This window comes from Microtus oregoni, unplaced genomic scaffold (assembly GCF_018167655.1).
Source record: "Microtus oregoni isolate MIOR12 unplaced genomic scaffold, Mior012 000074F_ref0000038, whole genome shotgun sequence".
Taxonomy (NCBI): Eukaryota; Metazoa; Chordata; class Mammalia; order Rodentia; family Cricetidae; genus Microtus; species Microtus oregoni.
In genome coordinates this window covers 4,234,120-4,256,182 of record NW_024544004.1, presented here as the reverse complement: position 1 = coordinate 4,256,182, position 22,063 = coordinate 4,234,120, and the positions used below count along the sequence as shown (strand labels likewise).

The 22,063-nt window shown below is 40.8% G+C and overlaps 1 protein-coding gene across 1 annotated transcript in view; it reads right to left on the bottom strand.

Moving 5' to 3' along the window:
- Phex (phosphate regulating endopeptidase homolog X-linked) overlaps window positions 1–22,063 on the bottom strand; it is a 214,012-nt gene that overhangs the window by 152,660 nt on the left and 39,289 nt on the right. Inside the window, exons 4-9 of the mRNA XM_041642476.1 lie at window positions 19,468–19,554; window positions 18,053–18,279; window positions 11,686–11,754; window positions 9,101–9,217; window positions 5,031–5,114; window positions 3,344–3,489 (exon numbers count right to left, since the gene is read on the bottom strand). Coding sequence (XP_041498410.1) covers window positions 3,344–3,489; window positions 5,031–5,114; window positions 9,101–9,217; window positions 11,686–11,754; window positions 18,053–18,279; window positions 19,468–19,554 — 730 coding nt within the window. The remainder of the gene's footprint in view (window positions 1–3,343; window positions 3,490–5,030; window positions 5,115–9,100; window positions 9,218–11,685; window positions 11,755–18,052; window positions 18,280–19,467; window positions 19,555–22,063) is intronic.

The following is a 22,063-nucleotide window of genomic DNA, read 5'->3' as shown; positions in this document are numbered from 1 at the left end:
GCAATCTAACCCTTTTTTCTCTTGATTTATTTTTATTTTTAGTTACGTGTCTGTGGGATGGAGAGACATCTCAGTGTTTAAGAGCACATACTGTTTGCTCTTGCAGAGGGCCTGAATTCAGTTCCCAGGATCCATGTTGGATGGCTCAAAGCCACCTACAACTCTAGCTCCAGGGAATCTAAGGCCTCGGGCCTCCAAGAGCATCTGCACACACACACACACACACACACACACACACACATTTCTTCTTCTTCTTCTTCTTCTTCTTCTTCTTCTTCTTCTTCTTCTTCTTCTTCTTCTTCATTGTCTCTCTCTTTCTCACACATATAATTAAAATACCAAAGATAAATATTTTTAAACTATAACTGTGTTTATGTGACTGTATATATGTGTAGATAGGTATTCAAGGGTGCAAATACTCAAAGAAACCAGAGAGGGCATCTCAATGTGGAGTTGCCAGCGAGTTATGAGCCATCTGACATTGGTACTGAGAAACAAACTCAGGTCTTCTGCAAAAGGACTACGTTCTCTTAACTACTGAGAATCTCTTGAGTTCCTCTCCTGAATTTCCAAGCTGTTCTTCTCTTACAAGTGAGAACTTTGTCTCATTGGCTATTCATTTATCCTGAAATCAATCAAACCCAGATTGTGGAGAAAATATATGGGAGAAATAATCCAGTTTCTTTAGCAAATAAATGTGGTTTAAAAAACAAAGAGAAGGTGATGACTGTTGTAGATTAAACTGGACTTAGAAAGTGCACATGTGATTGATTCTTAATTTTAACCTCAATCAAAATGCAGCTGTTTCTGGTTGGGGTTTATTAAGGACACATTTGAGGGACTGAAGGGTATAGCTTGATTGTAGAACACTTGCATATCATGCATGAGGCCCTGGATTCTACCCTCACCAGCACAAAAGAAAATGTTTTATATAATCAGAAAAATTGAAAACTAACTGTATATTAGATGTTAAGTATGGTTTTGGTAAGAGTCTTGTTATTGTAAGAGTCTTTTTTATGGTCTATTTAACTTTATTTTATATACATTGGTGTGAAGGTGTCAGATTCCCTGCAACTGGATCTTCAGACAGTTGTGAGCTGCCACGTGGGTGCTGGGAACTGAACCCAGGTCCTCTGGAAGAGCAGTCAGTGCTCTCAACCACTGAGCCACCTCTCCAGCCCCTTGTAAGAGTCTTTTATATTAGCTCAGACAATGAAATATTCACAGTGAAAAGATACGTTTTAGCTATGCTATAAAATATTTTAGCCTCCAAAAAGGAAAGGTTTAAATTTGATAAAAAAATAGCACAAAGTTGAGGGTATTGATGTTAGGTTCATAAATACATAGGTGCTTATTGCTCATTTTCATTTTAAGTGGTAGTTTTCTTCATGAAAAAATATTAGAAAAAATAAGTCAATTGTTTGTCTAAGTCCAGGAATGGGTGAAAAATAAAATAGTTACCATTTGCAAAGATGCATCATCGTGTGAATCAAAATCATCCACCACTCCACAGAGGGTGTAAATTACATATGGACGACAGTCTCCTTCTTACTTTGAAATAACATCTAAAGTATTTGGAAGACTATCATAATAGTCCTGTAATTGAGAATAATCGTCTTAAAATCTGGCTTTAAACATCGAGTACTCCATCCACATTGAAGAGGGGCTGATTGAATTGCACCATCATTGTGTCTCACATTATGAGATGGCTCAATAGCATGTTGCTACTTCATCATCCAACACAGACACACAGCTGCCTCTGGAACTAAAACTTTCCTTCTGAGTGAGAATCCTTTCAACAACCAAAGATTTTTCTTGCCACCTATCACTGTCTACACTTAAGAGGTCAGGAATCTATAGTTTTCAGGCCAGCTCGTCACATACTTCATCTAAAGCTGCTTTTCCAGGTACACAATCCCAAAATCCCAAAAAAGAGAAACTATCCTGGGATACCTGTTTAAAATCCAGATTCCTGGGGCTAGAGAGATGGCTCAGTTGTCAAAAGCACTAGTTGCTTTTGCAGAGGGTCCAAGTTTGGTTCCCAGTGTCAGTTCACAACTGTCTATGAATCTAATTCCATGGAGATCCAATGCCCACCTCTAATATCCATAGGTACCAGGCACCCACATGGTACACATTTATATATACATGCCAATAAAACAATCAAACTACAAAAATAAATCAATATTTTATGAAAGAAAAGAAAATAAAGATTCATGACCCCTGCAGACCTACTACACCACACTCTGTGGAGGAGGTGGAGTTTGGTGTCTGTATTTTCAACAGGCCTACGGAGATGTGGCAAGTGTCACCCGTCGTGTGCAGTAATAAATAGCTTAGCATCATATACGCTTACCCACTGTCAAATTCTATTTTCACTTAGCGAATTTCTAAAGGATCACTACTTCTCTCGAGGTGAATTTGTTGTTTCTTCTGTGGGTTTTTTTTCTATATGTGTCAATGAACATGGAAGAGACCTTAAACAGCTGCAGCTTTTTGTGGCAATCTAGATGTTTCTCTGGGGTAGAAGTGGAAATTAGATGCTATATTTTATTACTAGGGCTTCATTAGGTGCCTTTGAAAAGAAACTTAATGCCTGGAAATCAGGACAGAACCTGAATAATAACATATTTTTGTTTTTACCACAGCACAGCAATTAGCTTTAGTGGATTGTTTTTATAAATTTGTTCACCTTTCATTTTCTGTATCAAATCTAAATGGCTTAATGAACATAAAACACATGAGCATTTTTAGGACTTTTTTTTTTCACTGTAGTCCTACGCTAGCAAAGCTCCAAACCCTAAACATTCTTTCAAAGAAGAAACACGTCATCTTTTCTAAAGTTGTTTTATCCATTTAATTTTCCTCCAGCTCTCAAAGCAGTCTTGTCTTTTCAACACAGGTAATTTGGTCTGTTGCCAGCAAACAACTTGCTGACTGAAAAAAAAAAATAGACCAGAAAGGAAAAAATAATGCTGCAGAAGGCCAAAAATGAACTGGGGGGAAAGTATTTATGTAGAAATCTCAGGAAATAACATCATTACTAACTAGTTCTTAAAACTAATAAACAACCTAGGTTCTCTGAGGAAACAGCATGGAGAAATAAAAAAAACATGGGGGTAAATTAGGGGCATAAAACATTGGGTATTTGTTGTCATCTCAGCAAGCGAATTACCCCGGACAATGATGTAGGCCAACTCAGCAAAAAGGGCGCTGCAATTTTCCCTCACTGTTTAGCTGTAACTTTCTTTAAAAGCAATTTTCCAAGCACATGAAAAATGGAAGCCCTTCTAATTTATAGCAAAAACAAAGGCCACAGTAAAATGCACATGAAAGTTCTTACTTCTTCCTCTCAGAACCTAATATCCTAAATAAATCTTTAAAGTATTGTGGGACGCGGACCACCACATTCTCCGAGGGACCGATGTCTTTCAAGTGTGGGTAGAGTCTGGTATCAATGACCTTCTTGATATAGCCCAGCCAGTCAAACTGAGGAGAGAGAAAACAAACGAAACCTATGGTAAGGCAGCAAGTAAGAGAAAACGGCATTCAGATAGAGTAGGCTGAGCATAATCCACTCCATCCAAATCATTAAAGATAAAACTGCGCATCATTTGCTTATCCAGAAGCCAAAGTCAGATCATTGCCACTTAGCCCTGTGGCTTTCATCACAAATGGCGCCTGTGTTCTGCAGCACAGACTTCTGGATAGTAAACACTCTCGTGCTTTAATATATGATGCACTCCCTCAGCTGCCCCAGCCCTCCTCACCCTCCGTTTCCTCTCTATCTGATTCCCTCAGTCCCACCTCATTCCAAGCCCTGCTCTTCTGTTGGCTTGGGTCACTCCTCTACTTCTCTGCACTCCCTCCTTCAGGCTTCTCCCCCTACCTCTCACTTTCCCCTCTCCTTCCCCTAAACACAGATGGAGAAGCCTTAGCACACCTTGGATCTTCTTCTCTGTGCAACCTCCCTGATTCCAGGAGGGGGGAAACACAACAGAATAGCTCACCTCCATTCTATAGAGCATCATTGCATGTTTCTAAAACAAACACAGTTTTGTGCTTTGTATCACTAAAGGCCATCTGCTGACTTCTTCCTCCTTTGTCTGCCTCCACTAGTGAACCTGAAAGCCAGTGACTTACTTGTTTAGCTCCCACTTCCCTACCTCTTGCCCCACAGCAGGGATGGTCACGTGGCCCAATTCTACTAAAAGCAAGTCATCTAGGAATACGCTAAAAGGGGGCTTTTCTGTTTACCTTGGTAAAAATAAACAAGTCAGATGGGACCGTGGGCCCTTCCCCCTTCTCCTGGATCTAGTGAGGAAGAGCTACAGTGGTCACTTTGTGGCCGTGTCATCAAAATGAACTAAAAAGCCCGAGGAGGGTAAAATGTAGAGATAAAGTCTATGCAATGCTAAACAGCTGAACCAGCACCAAAGAGTGCCCATGGCTGTGTTGTAAGAAAATGGCCTTACCAGCTGGACCTGGACTGAAGGAGCTGTTATCAAACCGGACTCTCTGAATGTGGCTGACAATGAGGGCTGACTGAGAAGCCAAGGACAATGGCACTGGGTTTTGATCCTACTGCATGCATTGGCTTTGTGGGAGCCTAGTCTGTCTGGATGCTCACCTTCCTAGACCTGGATGGAGGGGGGAGGACCTTGGACTTCCCACAGGGCAGGGAACCCTGACTGCTCTCTTAGGACTGGAGATGGATGGGGAGGGGGTGAGTGGGAGGTAAATGGAGGGGAGGAGGTGGAAATTTTTAATAAATAATTTTTTTAAAAAAAGAAAATGGTCTTACCAACTTAACCACTATCAGAAAGCTATTAGTATTCCCTGCATACAACTGAAGAAATCCCACTGTACATACAAGGATATTCTATATGATAGTAAAAGAGAAAGATAATCAAAATGATAAATAGTAAAAGTTCATATTTACAAGGCTAACTTTTATACACAGATGAAACATAATCCCTTGTAAAGTATCAGGCAACAGAGTTGTTTTTTTTCAGAGAGTTTTCACCAACCTGGGGAATCATTGCACTGAGTTCTGAGATGTTCATTTTGTTATACATAGCCTCACTGGTTCGGTTTTCATGTGGAATCATTATCTGTCAAAAAGAGATTTAGGTTAGTTTTTCAAATAAATCATTTATTATTGCATGACTGCTTCTCGCATGTGCCAAAACATCTGTATATTATTATCAGCTTTTTCAAGAATTTGGTGTGATGCCCAGCTGTGGGGAGAAATAAAAAAAAAATGCCAGAATTTTAGACAGGATTAAGAAAATAAAAAGAAATTTAGATATCCTCTTCAGTAGGAAATATTGTCACCAGTACAAAAAGAAGTTCCCATAATGCCCTTCTCCTTTACCATGTGGATGGGCCAAGTCCATTGCTGGCTCAGTTTTGACCACCAAGCTGAAGTTGCACAATTATGGTCAACATTCCATGTTTACCTAAGGTATCCTGATAATGATCTCAGCTCATTCACCTCTAGGGGACAATGGTCAATGACAAAAAGGAAGCAATGTGCATATCATTGGTACCCAGGATCAGTTTTCTTATTTTTTTGACCTTCAGATTTCCCACTGCTGGTGGTATGAATTTGGTCGCCACCTAAGCAGACAACTCACAAACTTCTAGCCTCTACCATATAAATCTAAGACCTGCAAAAATGACTCTTCCTCAAGTCATCTTAATCCCTTCCATTGACCAGCCATAGCTCCCTTCCCCACATTATCACTTGACTTTTCTATCTTTCTACTCCCTTGCACCCTTCTAGCCATCTTCTGCCTCACCCAGCTCTCCTGTCCTCACACCTCCTGCCCACTATCACCATCTCCATGGCTAAGACTGATTGAAAACTCGGCCTGAGGTTTCTGTTCTCTAGAAGCCTTTTCAATTGACCTCTACTTCGTTCTAATCGCCAGGACGACTCCATGAACAAGTCCTCTCTCTCCTTGATCAGTCTCTCAGACAGGGATTGGGTGGCTGCCTATTTTGTAGCTATCTTTATTTATTTGGATTTGATGAGGTATTTTTTTTTCCTTCTCAGCCTCAGAGACTCCCAAAATCTGTGTATCTCAGTAGTTTTAGACGTGACGAGTCACCTGAAGACTAAGAAAATGAGAGAAACCTTCTGACCAGGCAAAAACTCCATGCACCACAGATATTTCAAGACAAAATCACAGAAGATGAATGGCAGGCAATTGTCCCTCTCTTCTAAGTCCTTCGGGGTCTTAATGTCTCCCCACTCTCCACTGGAGAGATGATAAGCCCCTTACAGTTTCCTTTCTGTCTGTGAATTCTAAACCATTTCCTTGGAGGATTTTTATATATCTCTCCCATCCTCCTCCTTTCTGGACTCAGAATCCTAGCTCCAGGTTGAAACCTTTTGGCCTCAAAACTGTTTCCAGCTCTCTCGCAGCTGATCCCCTCCACACAGTGGATTTGCCACTTCATTCACCCTCACAACAACTCTGTCTTGCCTCTGTCCAGCTGTTTATAGATTTCTTTTTGGTCTAACTCTCTGGCTCAAGGCAAAACCCTTTCATGCTATTGATCCCACCTTCAGCTCAAATTAGCATACTGGGGCCCCTATTTGCTTGGGAATGGAATTCAGACAGTGTGTAGACATAGCTTATAGGCACATCTGCAACAATCTTCACAACATTCGAGGGACATGCAGTAGTGAACTTTTAAAAGTGAAGTTGGGGTTCATTAATAATATGTTTAAAGAGGAGGGTGAGTGGGGGAGCAGGAGGGGAATGGGAGGAGGGTAGGAAGTGTAAATTTTTAAATGGGAAGGAAGAAAGAAAGAAAGAAAGAAAGAAAGGAAGGAAGGAAGGATATGTTTAAATACAGAGTGAAGCAGGAAGACGCAAAGGGGAAAATCTTAAGGACAGTATTATATGCCCTACAGTAAGTACAGGCTTGACAGAAGAGTTTTCATAAATGAACTAGAAGGGCACACATATGCCACCGTGCATGTAAGTAAATGAGAGGATAACTTTGGGTCCTTACTTACTTTGTTTGAGGCAGGGTGGGTCTCTTTTTTCTACCACTGCACTATGTATACCCAGCTAGCTGGTTCACGAGCTTCCCAGAATTCTCTTGTTTTCACCTTCCATCTCAAAGTAGAAGCACTAATATAAGAGATAGATAGGTACCACTACGCCTGGCCTTACATGCATTCTGGTCCTCATGCTTATCCGGTAAGTGTGTTTTGCCTACTGAGTCATCCACCTAGCCCCTAGAAAGGAACTTTCTATTGTGAGTAGGGATTTGGAAAAAGATATATGTGAACATCATCACTGTAAGGAGAGACCTAATTCCTCCAACCCTACCCTTCATCCTAACTCCATATCTCAACATACCACCACCAGTTTACAAACACAAAGCCAATAAACACCTGGACCTCAGAATTTTTATTGACTTCTATAATAAATGATCACTGAGTTCTCCCATAAGCAAATGTCACTGTATTTACTATCTCTGGATGTAAGAACATTTAGGGATTTTACACACTGTTTCTTCTAGAAACCCTTTCCGTCTCTAACATGAGCCAGAAAGAATTTAAGGTGATTTTATTCAGAATATAGTATAGGTCACTATCATTAAATGATTAAAGGAGAAAGAGAGAGAGAGAGAGAGAGAGAGAGAGAGAGAACAATGTATGGGCATGGTGGCACACATCTTTAATTCCAACACTCCAGGATGCAGAGGCAAGTAGATCTCGAGCCTTTTCTACCTGGAAAGTTCCAGGACAGCTGTAGCTACCCAGTGAGATTTTTGTCTTAAAAAACGGGAGGAATGTAAAACTAAAGCACGGTAATGCAATAGAGCACCAGCAAGGCAGTTTTACAGTTTTAAGTTTCTGCATCAAACTTCACATTCAATATTGATAGATAATCTTTTCTAAGATCAAATTTTATCAGTCACACAGAGTAGGTATAATACAAAAATGCGGGCTGGGTTAAAAATTACCTTCCAGGACTGGGGGTGGTAGCATACTTAGCATATGTGAAGCCCTGCATTCAACTCCCAGTTCCAGAAAGAAAAGTAAAGAAAAGAAAAGAAAAGAAAAGAAAAGAAAGAGAGAAGGAGGAAGGGAGGGAGGGGGAGTGAGGGAGGGGGAGGGAGGGAGGAAGGGAGGGAGGGAGAGAGGGAGGGAGGGAGGGAGGGAGGGAGGAAGGGAGGGAGGGAGGAAGGGAGGGAGGGAGGAAGGGAGGGAGGGAGGAAGAGAGAAACCCAACTTTCAATGAGATGAGTATCTATTGAACATCTGTCTTGTATTTGAGCCATATAAGAATTTCTCTGAGACCCACATGGGAGCACCGGACAGAAATCTCAAGGTCCAAATCAGGAGCAGAAGGAGAGAGAGCACGAGCAAGGAACTTGGGACCGCGAGGGGTGCACCCATACACTGAGACAATGGGGATGTTCTATCAGGAACTCACCAAGGCCAGCTGGCCTGGGTCTGAAAAAGCATGGGATAAAACCGGACTCGCTGAACATAGCAGACAATGAGGACTACTGAGAACTCAAGAACAATGGCAAGGGGGTTTTGATCCTACGGCATGTACTGGCTTTGTGGGAGCCTAGGCAGTTTGGATGCTCACCTTTCTAGACTTGGATGGAGGTGGGGGTTCCTTGGACTTCCCACAGTGCAGGGAACCCTGATTGCTCTTTGGGCTGATGAGGGACAGGGACTTGATTGGGGGAGGGGGAGGGAAAATTGGAGGCGGTGGCGGGGAAGAGACAGAAATCTTAAATAAATAAATTTTAAAAAAAAAAGAATTTCTCTGAGAAAACAGGTTTCCTTGCTGGCATACTTTAATCACAGTAAAGTAGCACATAGATATTGACTGGGCTTAACCCAGAGAAATAGAAGAAATGAGGAGCTCTTAATTCCAATAGTTTTTTTTTCTTCCCAAAGAGGATGCAATTTCTACCTTGGACCCAGAAGGCAGTGACACAGAAGGTTACCATTTGGTTGCAATTTATATTTTCATTCAGCATGTAGTGTTTACAAAATACGGGAAAGAAAACGGGAACGGCAACAAAAAAGAAAAGGTTTGTAGTTAAGACTTACCTCAGCTATCTTAATTTCCAGTCTAAGCACTGACTTCATGTCATGTTCAGCTCGAGAGCTATTAGCTCCTAAAAGCACCGCAGTGTCCACCATGAACTTATAAAGGGCATCCCGATACTGTAAGAGATAAAGAAGCAAGTGGCCATGACAACAGCCTACTAGGAAGTACGTTTCAGAGATATGGAAGCGCCGAAACAGTAGGTGGCAATAAGCTTCCTTCATGTTCACTCTGTATCGGAGTATGATACCAGTATTATGCAATGACAGTCACCTACCTGCCACTCTGAGAGAAAAAATAAGTGATGAGTGCACAGGTACTATTTCTGTGACAGATAGAGTTGCCCAGGCATCAAACAGCAAGCAAACTAGCTTTCTGGCAACTGGTGATATTATGGATAAAAGAAACATCTCCAAATGAGTCCAGAATAGAAATGTAAAGGTCGGGTGTCTCCTTCCCAGGCAAGCGATGCTTTAGTAGAGGAATGGGAACGAAGTGAGTCTAAAAGCAGAGGACCTGACCCATGAACACTAACACAAAGTGCAATTTATTCCCATCCAGCTCCATTTACCCAGCTTCCCACTAAGAAATAAAGGATGATTATGGTGGTTGGAGTCCTGTGTCTTTTCAGTTTCGGCTTCCCTAGAGTTGTCCTCCCTATCTCAGGGGGAACAGGAAAAAGGATGATGAGAAACCAACAACTTAGCAAATACAGAATTTCATCTCCAAGGTAACTATGACCCTGCAAGCTATTCTTACTGCGGGACTCACCTTAAGACCTGTATGTTTCTTGGTAGATAGCCAGCCTTTTAATAAATTGAATGAAATTCAGTCAGCAAGTCTGGCTAATAGTATTAATTGGAAAGAATGGTTTGCCCTTCCCAAGTCTACTAAAACGTGTTCAACGACTCAGTACACGTTCAAGGTGGCTTGCTCAGCAGGTTGTACGACGGGGAAAAGGCATACAAATGAAAACCTAAATGATGCTTGAGACTGTTTCTCAGTCTGTGCCCTAGTGATGAAGAACACATAAAATGTTTCTTAATAGACTACTGCATGCATGGAAGCTGAAGAACTGGAAGATTCCAACCCAGAAAACCTGGAGATATACTACTTGAGAGACACGGGGTTTGGGAACAGTACGAGATAGGTCCTTCTCTTGAAGGAAGAACAAAAACAGGCAAGTTAGGAGAGATAGGCTGAAAACAGGCAATGAAGAGGCCTTAAACTTCTTCAAAGGAATTTAGAGTCTATCTTGAGAGTGAGATATACTCTTATGTATTTTTGGATGTGAACCTAGCCTTTAACAGCTAAGCCATCTCTCCAGCCCAGGCTCTATATTGAGAACAAGATATACTGGGAGTGGTGGTGTGGAAGCAAAATTTTCCACGTGGTGCTAAACGGCTATTGAGGTGAAGGTGGTCACAACTAAGTATGAATGGCTGTAGTTAAGGCAAGAATGGACAGAAATGTGATCTAGGACAGTAGGGCTAGGAAGGAGGGACCTTCTGGAGGAAGAATTACTTGCAAAGGTGGCATCATTTGGACTTGGTTAACTACTTATAGGGAAAGGATATGATCTTGAGTCTGCTTGCTAAGATGACAGATTCCCTAGTCTGGCAAGGTTGACTCAAGAAGGAACACTTGGAAGCCCCCTTAGATGAGTGTCCACTGACTGGCAGAGGCCTAAGTGTGTGGCTAGTCTGCAGAGCCTTCCACATATAGAGGCTACAGCATAGGCCCAGGAGACCTGGCCATGAGGCTTGTTTGGAGGACAAAATGTCCAAAGTGAATTCAAATTATTAAAATGACCTAGCCCTGTCCAGTGTCCAGGAAACTCCCGTTTCCAAGCTGAGTCTAAAACTCTAACCTGATACATCCTTTTTGTTTCTCATTACCCATCATTAATCATCATTAACCCAGAGCACATGCTAAAAATAGAGTCCCAGATCCCATCTTGTCTGCTAAATCAAAATCACCATGACTGGATCCATATATGAAATTTCCAGGGTGATTTTTGTAAGCCAATACAGTTTCGAGTGTCCTCCAGCTTGGAAAATTATAGTGAATGGTTGTTCATGAATTTGCTCATCTGAGGATTGGCTGCAAACTCGTATCTTGGTTATTTCATTTGGGTATGCTATCTCATCAAGGTGATGGGGTCACTGAACAGGGAACTTACACAACCTTGATGTTCCTGCTTCTACAAGACAGGAAGTAGAACTATGTGTTGAAAACCAGTGATTCTCAACCTTCCTAATGCTGTGACGTTGTAATACAGTTCCTCAGGTTGTAGTGACCCCAAACATAAAATTATTTCCTTCCTAGCTCATTACTGTAATTTTGCTGTTATGAATTGTAATGTAAACATCTAATTGACAAGAGTTGATATGCAATCCCCAATAGAGTCGAGACCCTCAGGTTGAGAACCACCGGCCTAAACAAACACTCTCTGCCTTGCTACACTGGGAATGTGTTCAGTGAAGTTATGGTGATGGTTTCCAGGACAGAAGCTGACATCTTATAGTAATTGATGACCCAAACAACCTCCAGGCAAGACATGTAGCTAAATATGAGTAAAACTCACAGATTTGGCCTCTGTACTGTTATCAAGGAAGTCTTCCCTCACAGCCAGGGAGAGTGTTGCTTGGTCCAGCTGTTAAAACAAAAAGAGAAAGAAAAAATAATAAGACAGACAAACAGAGAAAGCATGGCATGGACATTTGAAATGGTTGTGTAGCATGTTAACAAGAGTCATGGGCTCCCTGGCAGCCCAGCCATATTTTGAACATGTGTCGCCGTCACAAGAATCCCTTCACTCCATTCAGAACTGCATGCAAATAGGCACTTTGAGAGACCTAACATATCAGAGACCTGTCCCCTGACTTGCGGATTTGTGCTATCGATCGCTGAGGTTTTGCCAACACTCAACAGTGCAAGGCTATTTGAGTTGGAATAGATATTAGAGATTATCTGACCAAAGCCAGAGAATTTATGATTTTTCCCAAGCTCGTGTGGCTGAACAGAGCTCAGAGTCAAATTGCCTTCTGTTCCCAGATCCACTACCCACATCACCGAAGTGCTTTGCAAATGCCCATCTGGCTGGAGCTGATGCATTAGGCTTTCTATAGCCCACCTCAGAAATAACGTTTCTTTGTACTCACAAAGAATGAACTGACATTCTGCAGAAATCTTTGTGGCTGTTAGAAACTTCTCTGAAAATTTAAGAATAAGTGATAGAAGCACAAATAATAATCAGACAACTTTAATCAAGTATTTTATCCCCTTTTCATACATAAAATCTATATAAAATTATAGTTCTCCATCAAAATCCCCTTTACATGCAGCAAAGTCTATAAAAGGTCAAGTTATAGTGGTTCCATTATAAAATTTGAGGAAATACACGTATTGTATTTTTGAGTAAAATGTATTCAAGACATTCTTGTAGCCTGTGTACATTGCTAATTGGCCTAAAACAACCAAATCACAAGCCATTCTGGCTTTATCCTCCTGTGATTCCTAACCTGCCATTGTTTCTTCCAAAAATGAAGTAAGCCAGAACCCACAAAGCAAAATATTTTTATGAAGATGCTTCGGCTTTCAATTAAATTTGGATCCCTCAGCAACTCTTGTGAGTGCCAGGTTCAGAGGAAAGGAAACTACACAGATAATATCAAGAAAGTCAAAGGTTCTTCTCACAAAATGAAGTTAAACCCACAGAAGGTAAAAGTTTGGATAATTCAAGTGAGGTTGTCCGACCTTTCATAAACCTTCAGATTGTTACAGTTTCTTGGGAACATTTTAAATATACCAACAGATTGAATAAGGCCAGCAACTAAATCTCATTAGAAACACACAAACTCCTGAGGCAAAGTCTTTCTCAAGAAACCCCCACAAGTAGACGGTATTGCTCTGGGTTTGAAAGTCCTTGCATTTACAATATGAAGTTTTCAGTTTCAAAAGAGAAGAAAATGTTCATCCAAGCACTGGAGAGGTACATGGACTGGCAGCTCAGATCAGTCTGGGCTACAGAGTTAGTTACAGGATAGCCTTGGCTACATTAAAAAAAAGTATGATTTTAGAAAATCAGATACATTGAACTGAAAATGTGATTTTTGTCCAATTATAATTGGCATGCCAATTACAATAAAGTGTTTTAGGGGAGAAAGTAATAATACAAAAAGAAATATCTGAAAATTACGATATAGGAAAGGAAAAACAAAACATTAGAGAAATTACATTTCTAAGAGAATTTCTCAGGTTGGCATCATGAATTTTGCCGAAAGCCAGAAAAATGCAGGTCATTGAGTCATAATGAATTTGAGTTGTCTTACACTAGAACAACCCTGACCCTCCACATAGTCTTTCAAGATCACACATCCCACTTTCCATGGTTCCTGAAATTCTTACTCTTCCTATCACAGGCTTAAGACAAGCATACGCACAGGCTCTGAGGCAGTATTTTAGAATATGGTTTTCTGTTGTTTCTTATAATTTTATCTCCCATTGAAATCTACAAGTCTCTACCATCTTGACACGGGAGAACTTTTCCAAAGACCAATACGTGGGCCAATCATCTGCATATCATTGAAAGGAGTGCGTTTTTCTCCATCCAGAGGCATCATATGCTCTGCTAACTGTAAAGTGGGCCCATGCTCGAGGTCAAAGACGAGGCTGTTTCTTACACAACCCAGGTCAAACCGGCATGCCAACTACTCAAAATGAAGAACAGCAGTGTTCAAATGGTCCTGATGGGCCATGGTTCAAGAGAAGAGAGCCTCTCCTCATGTGCCACCGTGAACCAGTATCTGCCACAGAAACTACCAAAGTTCAAGTGAACTAAACCAAATAGCCACAACGACAAGTAAATAATCAATTAAACAACTAATTAAACAATTAAATCTTTTACATGTAATTGATTAGTGTACATCATGTGTACATGTGGAAGTCAGAAGACAACTTGCAGGGAAAGTTCCCCTCCTTCCAGCATGTGGGTTCCAGGGACTGAATCTACCACATCGCAGACCTGTTGGAAAGGGCTTTTTCACCTGCTGAACCGTTTCATGGGCCCCTAGAAATTTAAACCTATCAAAACAGCCAACGCATACACGGAAGTTCTAGAACATTGGTAGCCACCAATACATGAACTTTGTTGTCAGGTTCATTAGGTTTCATACAGATCTCAGAACAAAATCATTCCTGCTATCTCTAGACACATGCTTCAAACTGGTTCATGACTATGAAAACTGCAGTTCTGCATTGTTTTGGGGAGGAGGTTAATTCAGATGTGTGAAAATTCACTCACGTAATTTGGTACAAACAGGATAGAACTAAAGCCAATGTGAGCTGCACTCAGATACCAAGCAGTGCTTAAACACTTCAGTTTCGAACAGGCTGCCACCTTGGCAAAAGAAAGCAATAATAAGTGTAATAAGTGTGCAAGTGACTTCTTACATTTGGAAAGCATTCCATTATTGACAGTGTTTCTAGGACCAGTGTCATTGAATATTAAGTGTGCAAGGCAAGCTGTTACCATCTTCCTCTGTCTCCCTTGTTTTTCTATAAACTGGCACTAACGGTAGACACTGTACTTGCTTTAAAGGATTTATGTTTTGTTTCGTGTTTTGGGCACATGTATTTGGTGATGGTGTGTTAACTACTGACTGGTATCAAGAGGCATACAATATCTACTTTTTCCATTTTTAGCAAGGCCACCATTGATAGTTGATTTCCAGAGGCCTCATTCCATGAATTTCCCACACATTCACCTGATCATTTTAGTAACTATTGATGATAGTTCCCTAAATCCACTGACTCTATGGAGATTTAAGTAGTAGCAATCTAACCCTTTTTTCTCTTGATTTATTTTTATTTTTAGTTACGTGTCTGTGGGATGGAGAGACATCTCAGTGTTTAAGAGCACATACTGTTTGCTCTTGCAGAGGGCCTGAATTCAGTTCCCAGGATCCATGTTGGATGGCTCAAAGCCACCTACAACTCTAGCTCCAGGGAATCTAAGGCCTCGGGCCTCCAAGAGCATCTGCACACACACACACACACACACACACACACACACACATTTCTTCTTCTTCTTCTTCTTCTTCTTCTTCTTCTTCTTCTTCTTCTTCTTCTTCTTCTTCATTGTCTCTCTCTTTCTCACACATATAATTAAAATACCAAAGATAAATATTTTTAAACTATAACTGTGTTTATGTGACTGTATATATGTGTAGATAGGTATTCAAGGGTGCAAATACTCAAAGAAACCAGAGAGGGCATCTCAATGTGGAGTTGCCAGCGAGTTATGAGCCATCTGACATTGGTACTGAGAAACAAACTCAGGTCTTCTGCAAAAGGACTACGTTCTCTTAACTACTGAGAATCTCTTGAGTTCCTCTCCTGAATTTCCAAGCTGTTCTTCTCTTACAAGTGAGAACTTTGTCTCATTGGCTATTCATTTATCCTGAAATCAATCAAACCCAGATTGTGGAGAAAATATATGGGAGAAATAATCCAGTTTCTTTAGCAAATAAATGTGGTTTAAAAAACAAAGAGAAGGTGATGACTGTTGTAGATTAAACTGGACTTAGAAAGTGCACATGTGATTGATTCTTAATTTTAACCTCAATCAAAATGCAGCTGTTTCTGGTTGGGGTTTATTAAGGACACATTTGAGGGACTGAAGGGTATAGCTTGATTGTAGAACACTTGCATATCATGCATGAGGCCCTGGATTCTACCCTCACCAGCACAAAAGAAAATGTTTTATATAATCAGAAAAATTGAAAACTAACTGTATATTAGATGTTAAGTATGGTTTTGGTAAGAGTCTTGTTATTGTAAGAGTCTTTTTTATGGTCTATTTAACTTTATTTTATATACATTGGTGTGAAGGTGTCAGATTCCCTGCAACTGGATCTTCAGACAGTTGTGAGCTGCCACGTGGGTGCTGGGAACTGAACCCAGGTCCTCTGGAAGAGCAGTCAGTGCTCTCAACCACTGAGCCACCTCTCCAGCCCCTTGTAAGAGTCTTTTATATTAGCTCAGACAATGAAATATTCACAGTGAAAAGATACGTTTTAGCTATGCTATAAAATATTTTAGCCTCCAAAAAGGAAAGGTTTAAATTTGATAAAAAAATAGCACAAAGTTGAGGGTATTGATGTTAGGTTCATAAATACATAGGTGCTTATTGCTCATTTTCATTTTAAGTGGTAGTTTTCTTCATGAAAAAATATTAGAAAAAATAAGTCAATTGTTTGTCTAAGTCCAGGAATGGGTGAAAAATAAAATAGTTACCATTTGCAAAGATGCATCATCGTGTGAATCAAAATCATCCACCACTCCACAGAGGGTGTAAATTACATATGGACGACAGTCTCCTTCTTACTTTGAAATAACATCTAAAGTATTTGGAAGACTATCATAATAGTCCTGTAATTGAGAATAATCGTCTTAAAATCTGGCTTTAAACATCGAGTACTCCATCCACATTGAAGAGGGGCTGATTGAATTGCACCATCATTGTGTCTCACATTATGAGATGGCTCAATAGCATGTTGCTACTTCATCATCCAACACAGACACACAGCTGCCTCTGGAACTAAAACTTTCCTTCTGAGTGAGAATCCTTTCAACAACCAAAGATTTTTCTTGCCACCTATCACTGTCTACACTTAAGAGGTCAGGAATCTATAGTTTTCAGGCCAGCTCGTCACATACTTCATCTAAAGCTGCTTTTCCAGGTACAATGGCAAAGCTCAATAGTTGAAATAGAGACCAGATGGCTGGCAAGACCTCAAATATGAACCATCTGTCCCTTTATAGAAAACACATTGCCCACCTCTTACTTAGCTCAAAACAGAAGCTCCGTGGTTTTGATTTTTGGAGAGGTGGCTTATGTTGGATGAGGAAATATGCTAAATAGTTTTATTGTCCTACAGTTTTTATATTGATATATCATTAATATGTTCTGCTTTGATGAAGGGCAGCTTAGGGTAGAAATCAATGTTCAATAGCATCATTATTTTTCTTCTATGGAAGAACAAACACAGCAGGGTGAATGCATAAAATGAGTTGGGAAATGTTATTTGAATTCCTACAACCCCCTTTCATTGATGAATCTTTTGTGGTCCGTAACTTTCTGACAACCTCCTAATTTCACCAATGCAATCCACCTCAGGGCACAGCCAACTGCTCCCTGCCTTTATACTCCTTCTCCCAGCAGAAAAAAAAAAATGTGCTTAGAATAAGTTCTGCTTTACCTTTTGAAAGGGAGGAGGACAGATTCAGATTGAACTTGACAATGGGGATGTAGGCGTGTGTGCAAGTTGTTCCTGAAAGGGGAACAAGGCATCTGGCATGTGTTGCCCCTTCTGTCAGAGGAACAAGGAGGTGAGGGAAAGAGCAGAGTTCAGAAAGTCTTCTGTTATCACGGGAGACCCAGAAACCTCTCCCAGCTGGAATTTCCATGCTCAGAGAAGCCATCTGAGAGTGAGAACAGGGATCACTTGAAAGCCACACACAGGGTCACTGAAAGGCTGGCAACATTCTACTAATGATCTACACCCTGCAAATCTTGGACTTCTAATGATCTACTCTCTGCAAATCTTGGAGCAGGGCATAATTCTAGATCCTAAAGTTCAGCTGAATTTTTGCCTCACCATTTCATTAAGTCAGCATGAATTTCTGCCTTTAGGAAAGCACCCGAACTGGGGATTGTAGCACAGTTGGCAGAGTGGTTTCCTAGCATTCATGAGCACTGCATAAACATAGCATGGTGATACAAACCTGTAATCTCAGTACTCAGGAGGTAGAGGCAAGTGACAGGAGTTCAAAGTCACCCTGGGGTACACCACAAGCTTGAGGACAGCAAGGGATACTTGAGGATAAACGAAAAGAAAAAGACACCCTAAAGGGTTAATCTTAGCATGAACAAACAGCCTTGGCTATACCTTCAAGATATGTTCATTGGACGCCTTGTCATCGGGGGACACATACAAACGGATGAACACAGAATTGCTGTATTGGCCACGGAATGTTGCAAGCGTTTGCAAGAGGCTGAATTTTCTCTCCGACCAAACCCCTTCAGGACCAATATTAGCTTCAAGCACAGGCCAGCGGAACGGTGAATGCCGCAAGATGTGGAGCAGGGGCTTGGTGTCTGCTTTTTCAATTGCTTCTGAAAGGGAGTGGACACAAAGGGCAAGTTAGAATTGTAAACTAGAAGCCAGGTACCATGACTCATCCCTCAAGTCCTGCACTCGAAAAGAAGAGGCAAGAAGATCAGAAATTCTAGGTGACCCTCAACTACACAGTGATTGCTCAAAGCCAACCTGGGCTCCCTGAGACCTTGACTCAAAACACTGAAAATGAACTGCAAACTGGATCACCAAGCTAGAGTGCAAATGTCTCTTCTCAACCTGCTGGATGTTCTCTATAATGAAGATGGGCTTACTTGCACAGACCCCTGCCAGTGAATGAAATTAAGCCAGTGGTACTTATTATTGGCACCAAGGAACAACCCTCATTAACAATAGGGTTCAGTTATGACAAGGATGCCCCGGTGAATAGTTGCTTCTAGCATATCAAACGATATCCCCAAATCCTACCGAAATCAACTACCACACTTTCTGGAAGCACTTGCTTCAACTCTGGAATGGCCTTGAAAGATCACGTTGAGGTCTTTGTCTCCCAACGAGAATGCTAGGAGGAGCCTGTCATGCCTAGAAATCTAAAGTTCCAGTGGCTTCTATGGAACATAATTTTCCTAAGTATTTGCCCTCTCAGGTTTTGTCTGGAGCCAGAACTGGCCTGGCTATGGATTCAAATTTATTTTTTTACTAGATACAATGAGTTTTTCCCTGCTGCCCTATCAAAATTTCTAATATAGGAACTGACACAGAAATAATCCAGTCACAGAGAAGATCATTTTCTTGAGGCTGGAGAGATAACACAGTTGTTAAGAGCACATGCTGTCCTTGCAGAGGAACCGAGTTCAGGTCTCCACACTCATGGTGGGCAGTACACAACAGCATGACCCTCCAGCTTCAAGGGCTCCTACAGCCTCGCCTGGTCTCCATCTGCACTCACGCACTCAAGTGCACACACCCACACACATATACACACAGTTATAAACATCAAATAACAAAATCAAAATGTCTTTAAAAGATTATTTTCCACTACAACAGTACAGATTCTCTAAGAAAGATTCATCAAAATCCAGTCTTTGAGACTTTTTATTATTTTTAAAAAAAACACCTTTAAGCATTGATAGAATTTCAGTTTTCTCTTCCTTAACAATGCCTTTAAACATTAATAGAATTCTGAGGGATAAGGATCATAAATATTTATTTTCTTTATTACTCACTCTCATTCATGCAGGATGAATAAAGGATTTTGGCTTTCTGTACGGCTTCAATGTCCCGCCTTCGACTGACTGATTTCTCCAGAAGTGCTACGAAGGTGAAAATAGAATTCATTAGTATCTGCCTGTATATGATGTCAGATTGAAGGTCAGCCTCCAGAAAATTAAATACCAAGACAAACAACTCTGGAGAATACCAGGAGTGCAGACATCAGGGAAGATTCCAAAGCTACTTGAGGTCCAAATAAAAACAATTGAACATTATTTTATCCAAGGTTCTCCTAACTCAAAAGAAACTGAATGTTCACCAGCCATCTGAGGCTAGACTTTCTGCAGGGGTTAATTTCTGCTGCCACCTACACAAAAGAAAGCTGACTTCATTTATTAAAAAACCAAAAATAATTCAGTCTGTTGTTTCTGTACCAAACAATACTCTCAATGGAGGCAATTTCATCTGGGTTAAGTTTCTTACCATTCTTTTTTCATAACTCAGCCTCTCAGGGAGGTCACCCGGAAGAAAATTTCTCATTACAAGTCTTATTTGGTATTGTATAACATGTACATGAAAAAAAGTTCTCACAACAGGAAATAAAGAATCAAGATTGGAAAGCCTACCCAAATTGTCTGAAAATGTGCCCATTCCCACATGCAAAGTCCTGGAGAAGCAAATGAGGTCATGTACAAAAACTGTTTGCCAGACCTTCTTGGAAAATTATTTTCTATTTATAAAATCATTAATAAGATTGTTTGAAGGTAAAAAAAAATGGTTGTTGTCGCTCTTCTTTCACATAAGGAAAGAAGAAGGCCAGAACACAGTGGAAACAAATTTCTTCTCAGGGAAGGGGGGCGGGGATTGCACTTGACTTGAGAGTATCAGTTTACCTTCACGAAGCCAAGTTGATGAATCCCTAGGGTGGACTGTAGCCCCTTTGGCCCTGCCTATTTCCACTATGTAAGACGGCTTCTGACAGGAAGCACACTTGAAATCCTCCAAAAAATCAGCGGAAAAGATGGTTTATATCTCTCCCAAAGGCTTCACGGCACAATGTACAATGCTAATAAATTTGATAAAACACACACACACATTCCAAGGACTGACATCTAAACCATAAGTTCCACATTCCAAAAACTGCAATCCAAAGTTCTTGTCCAGGGTATTTTGTTTTTGTTTTTTTTAAAATATATTTTATTGTTTCCATGTGTCGCTGTGTGTCTTTGTATGCATGTATATGTACTTGTTTGCAAGGGCCACCAAAGGCCAGAAGAGGGGTCCCCTGGAGCTAGAGTTACAGGCAGTTGTGAGTGGCCCATTGTGAGTGCTGGGAACTCTGCCAGAGCACCAAGCATCCCTCACTGCCAACAGTCTCTCAAGGCCTACTTGGCTTTTGTCTCTATGAGAACCGGTACATAGACCAAGCCCAGGATACTAGACAGAGTCTAGCAAACTAACCTCTGGTTGAAGGTGAACATTTTCAACAACTTGTTTGGGGCTTCTTGTGTATCGTCACAGCAAGAAACATTGGGAAACTTGCTCCAGAAATAAAGGAGTTTGTTTTGTGGGGTTTTGTCTTTTTCAACAAAGTTCTCAAACCACATCCATACATTCTTCATTCAAGCCATCTTACATGCCTGTCACATTAGACTGTCACACATTAGACTGTCACATAATGACTTTCTGTCATTAGACTATTGGAAAGACACATTCAGAAGTAAATAATCCACATTTCATTGAGGGTTCTTAGTTAGGGTTTTATTGCTGCGAAGAGATACCATGACCATGGCAACTCTCATAAAGAAAACATTTAGTTGGGGCTGGCTTACAGTTTCAAAGGTTCAGTCCATTATCATCATGGCAGGGAACATGGTGGTGTGCAGGCAGACTTGGTGCTGGAGGAAAAGCTGAGTCCTACATCTTGCAGGCAACAGGAAGTAGACTAAACACTGGGTTGGGTGATATCCTCAGCATAGAAAACCTCGAAGCCAGCCCCCACCGTGATACACTTCATCCAACAAGGCCACACCTCCTTAGTGCCACTCCCTCTGGGGGGGCCACTTTCTTTCAAACCACTACAGGTTCGGATGAGGTTTCAGTATTATAAACACCCTGCAGGCTGCAAACATGACTACCTGAAGGGCCAAGAAAGAAGCCATAGGAGCAAAAATAAGCACCAGTCTTTAATCAGTCCTAAAATCCTAACCATGCACAAATACCAATAATTTACCAATAATTACAAATACCAATAATTTACACTGGACAAAATTCTGGTTTCTGTAACAGAATTTGGCTTTTCAAACAGATTTAGCTGATGCTAGGTTCTTTGTCCTATCCTTTGTCTTCTTCTCTTGGCTTTCTCTCTGTATCAAAACAGACGGAGAAGCACTGCTATGCAGATAGTGATGTGGCAATCAGCTCCCAGCACTATTTTCTTGATCTCTGCATGTGAATTAATCAGAAGAAGAAGAATATCAAGCCTGGAGAGTATTAATAAGCAGAAAATAATACCTGCCTATCACAGGCAATTATTCAAGTTATTAAAATGTCTCCAAAATGTGGAAAGGTCCCATAGGTCATTAACACAGGGCTTTTCCAGCATAGCCG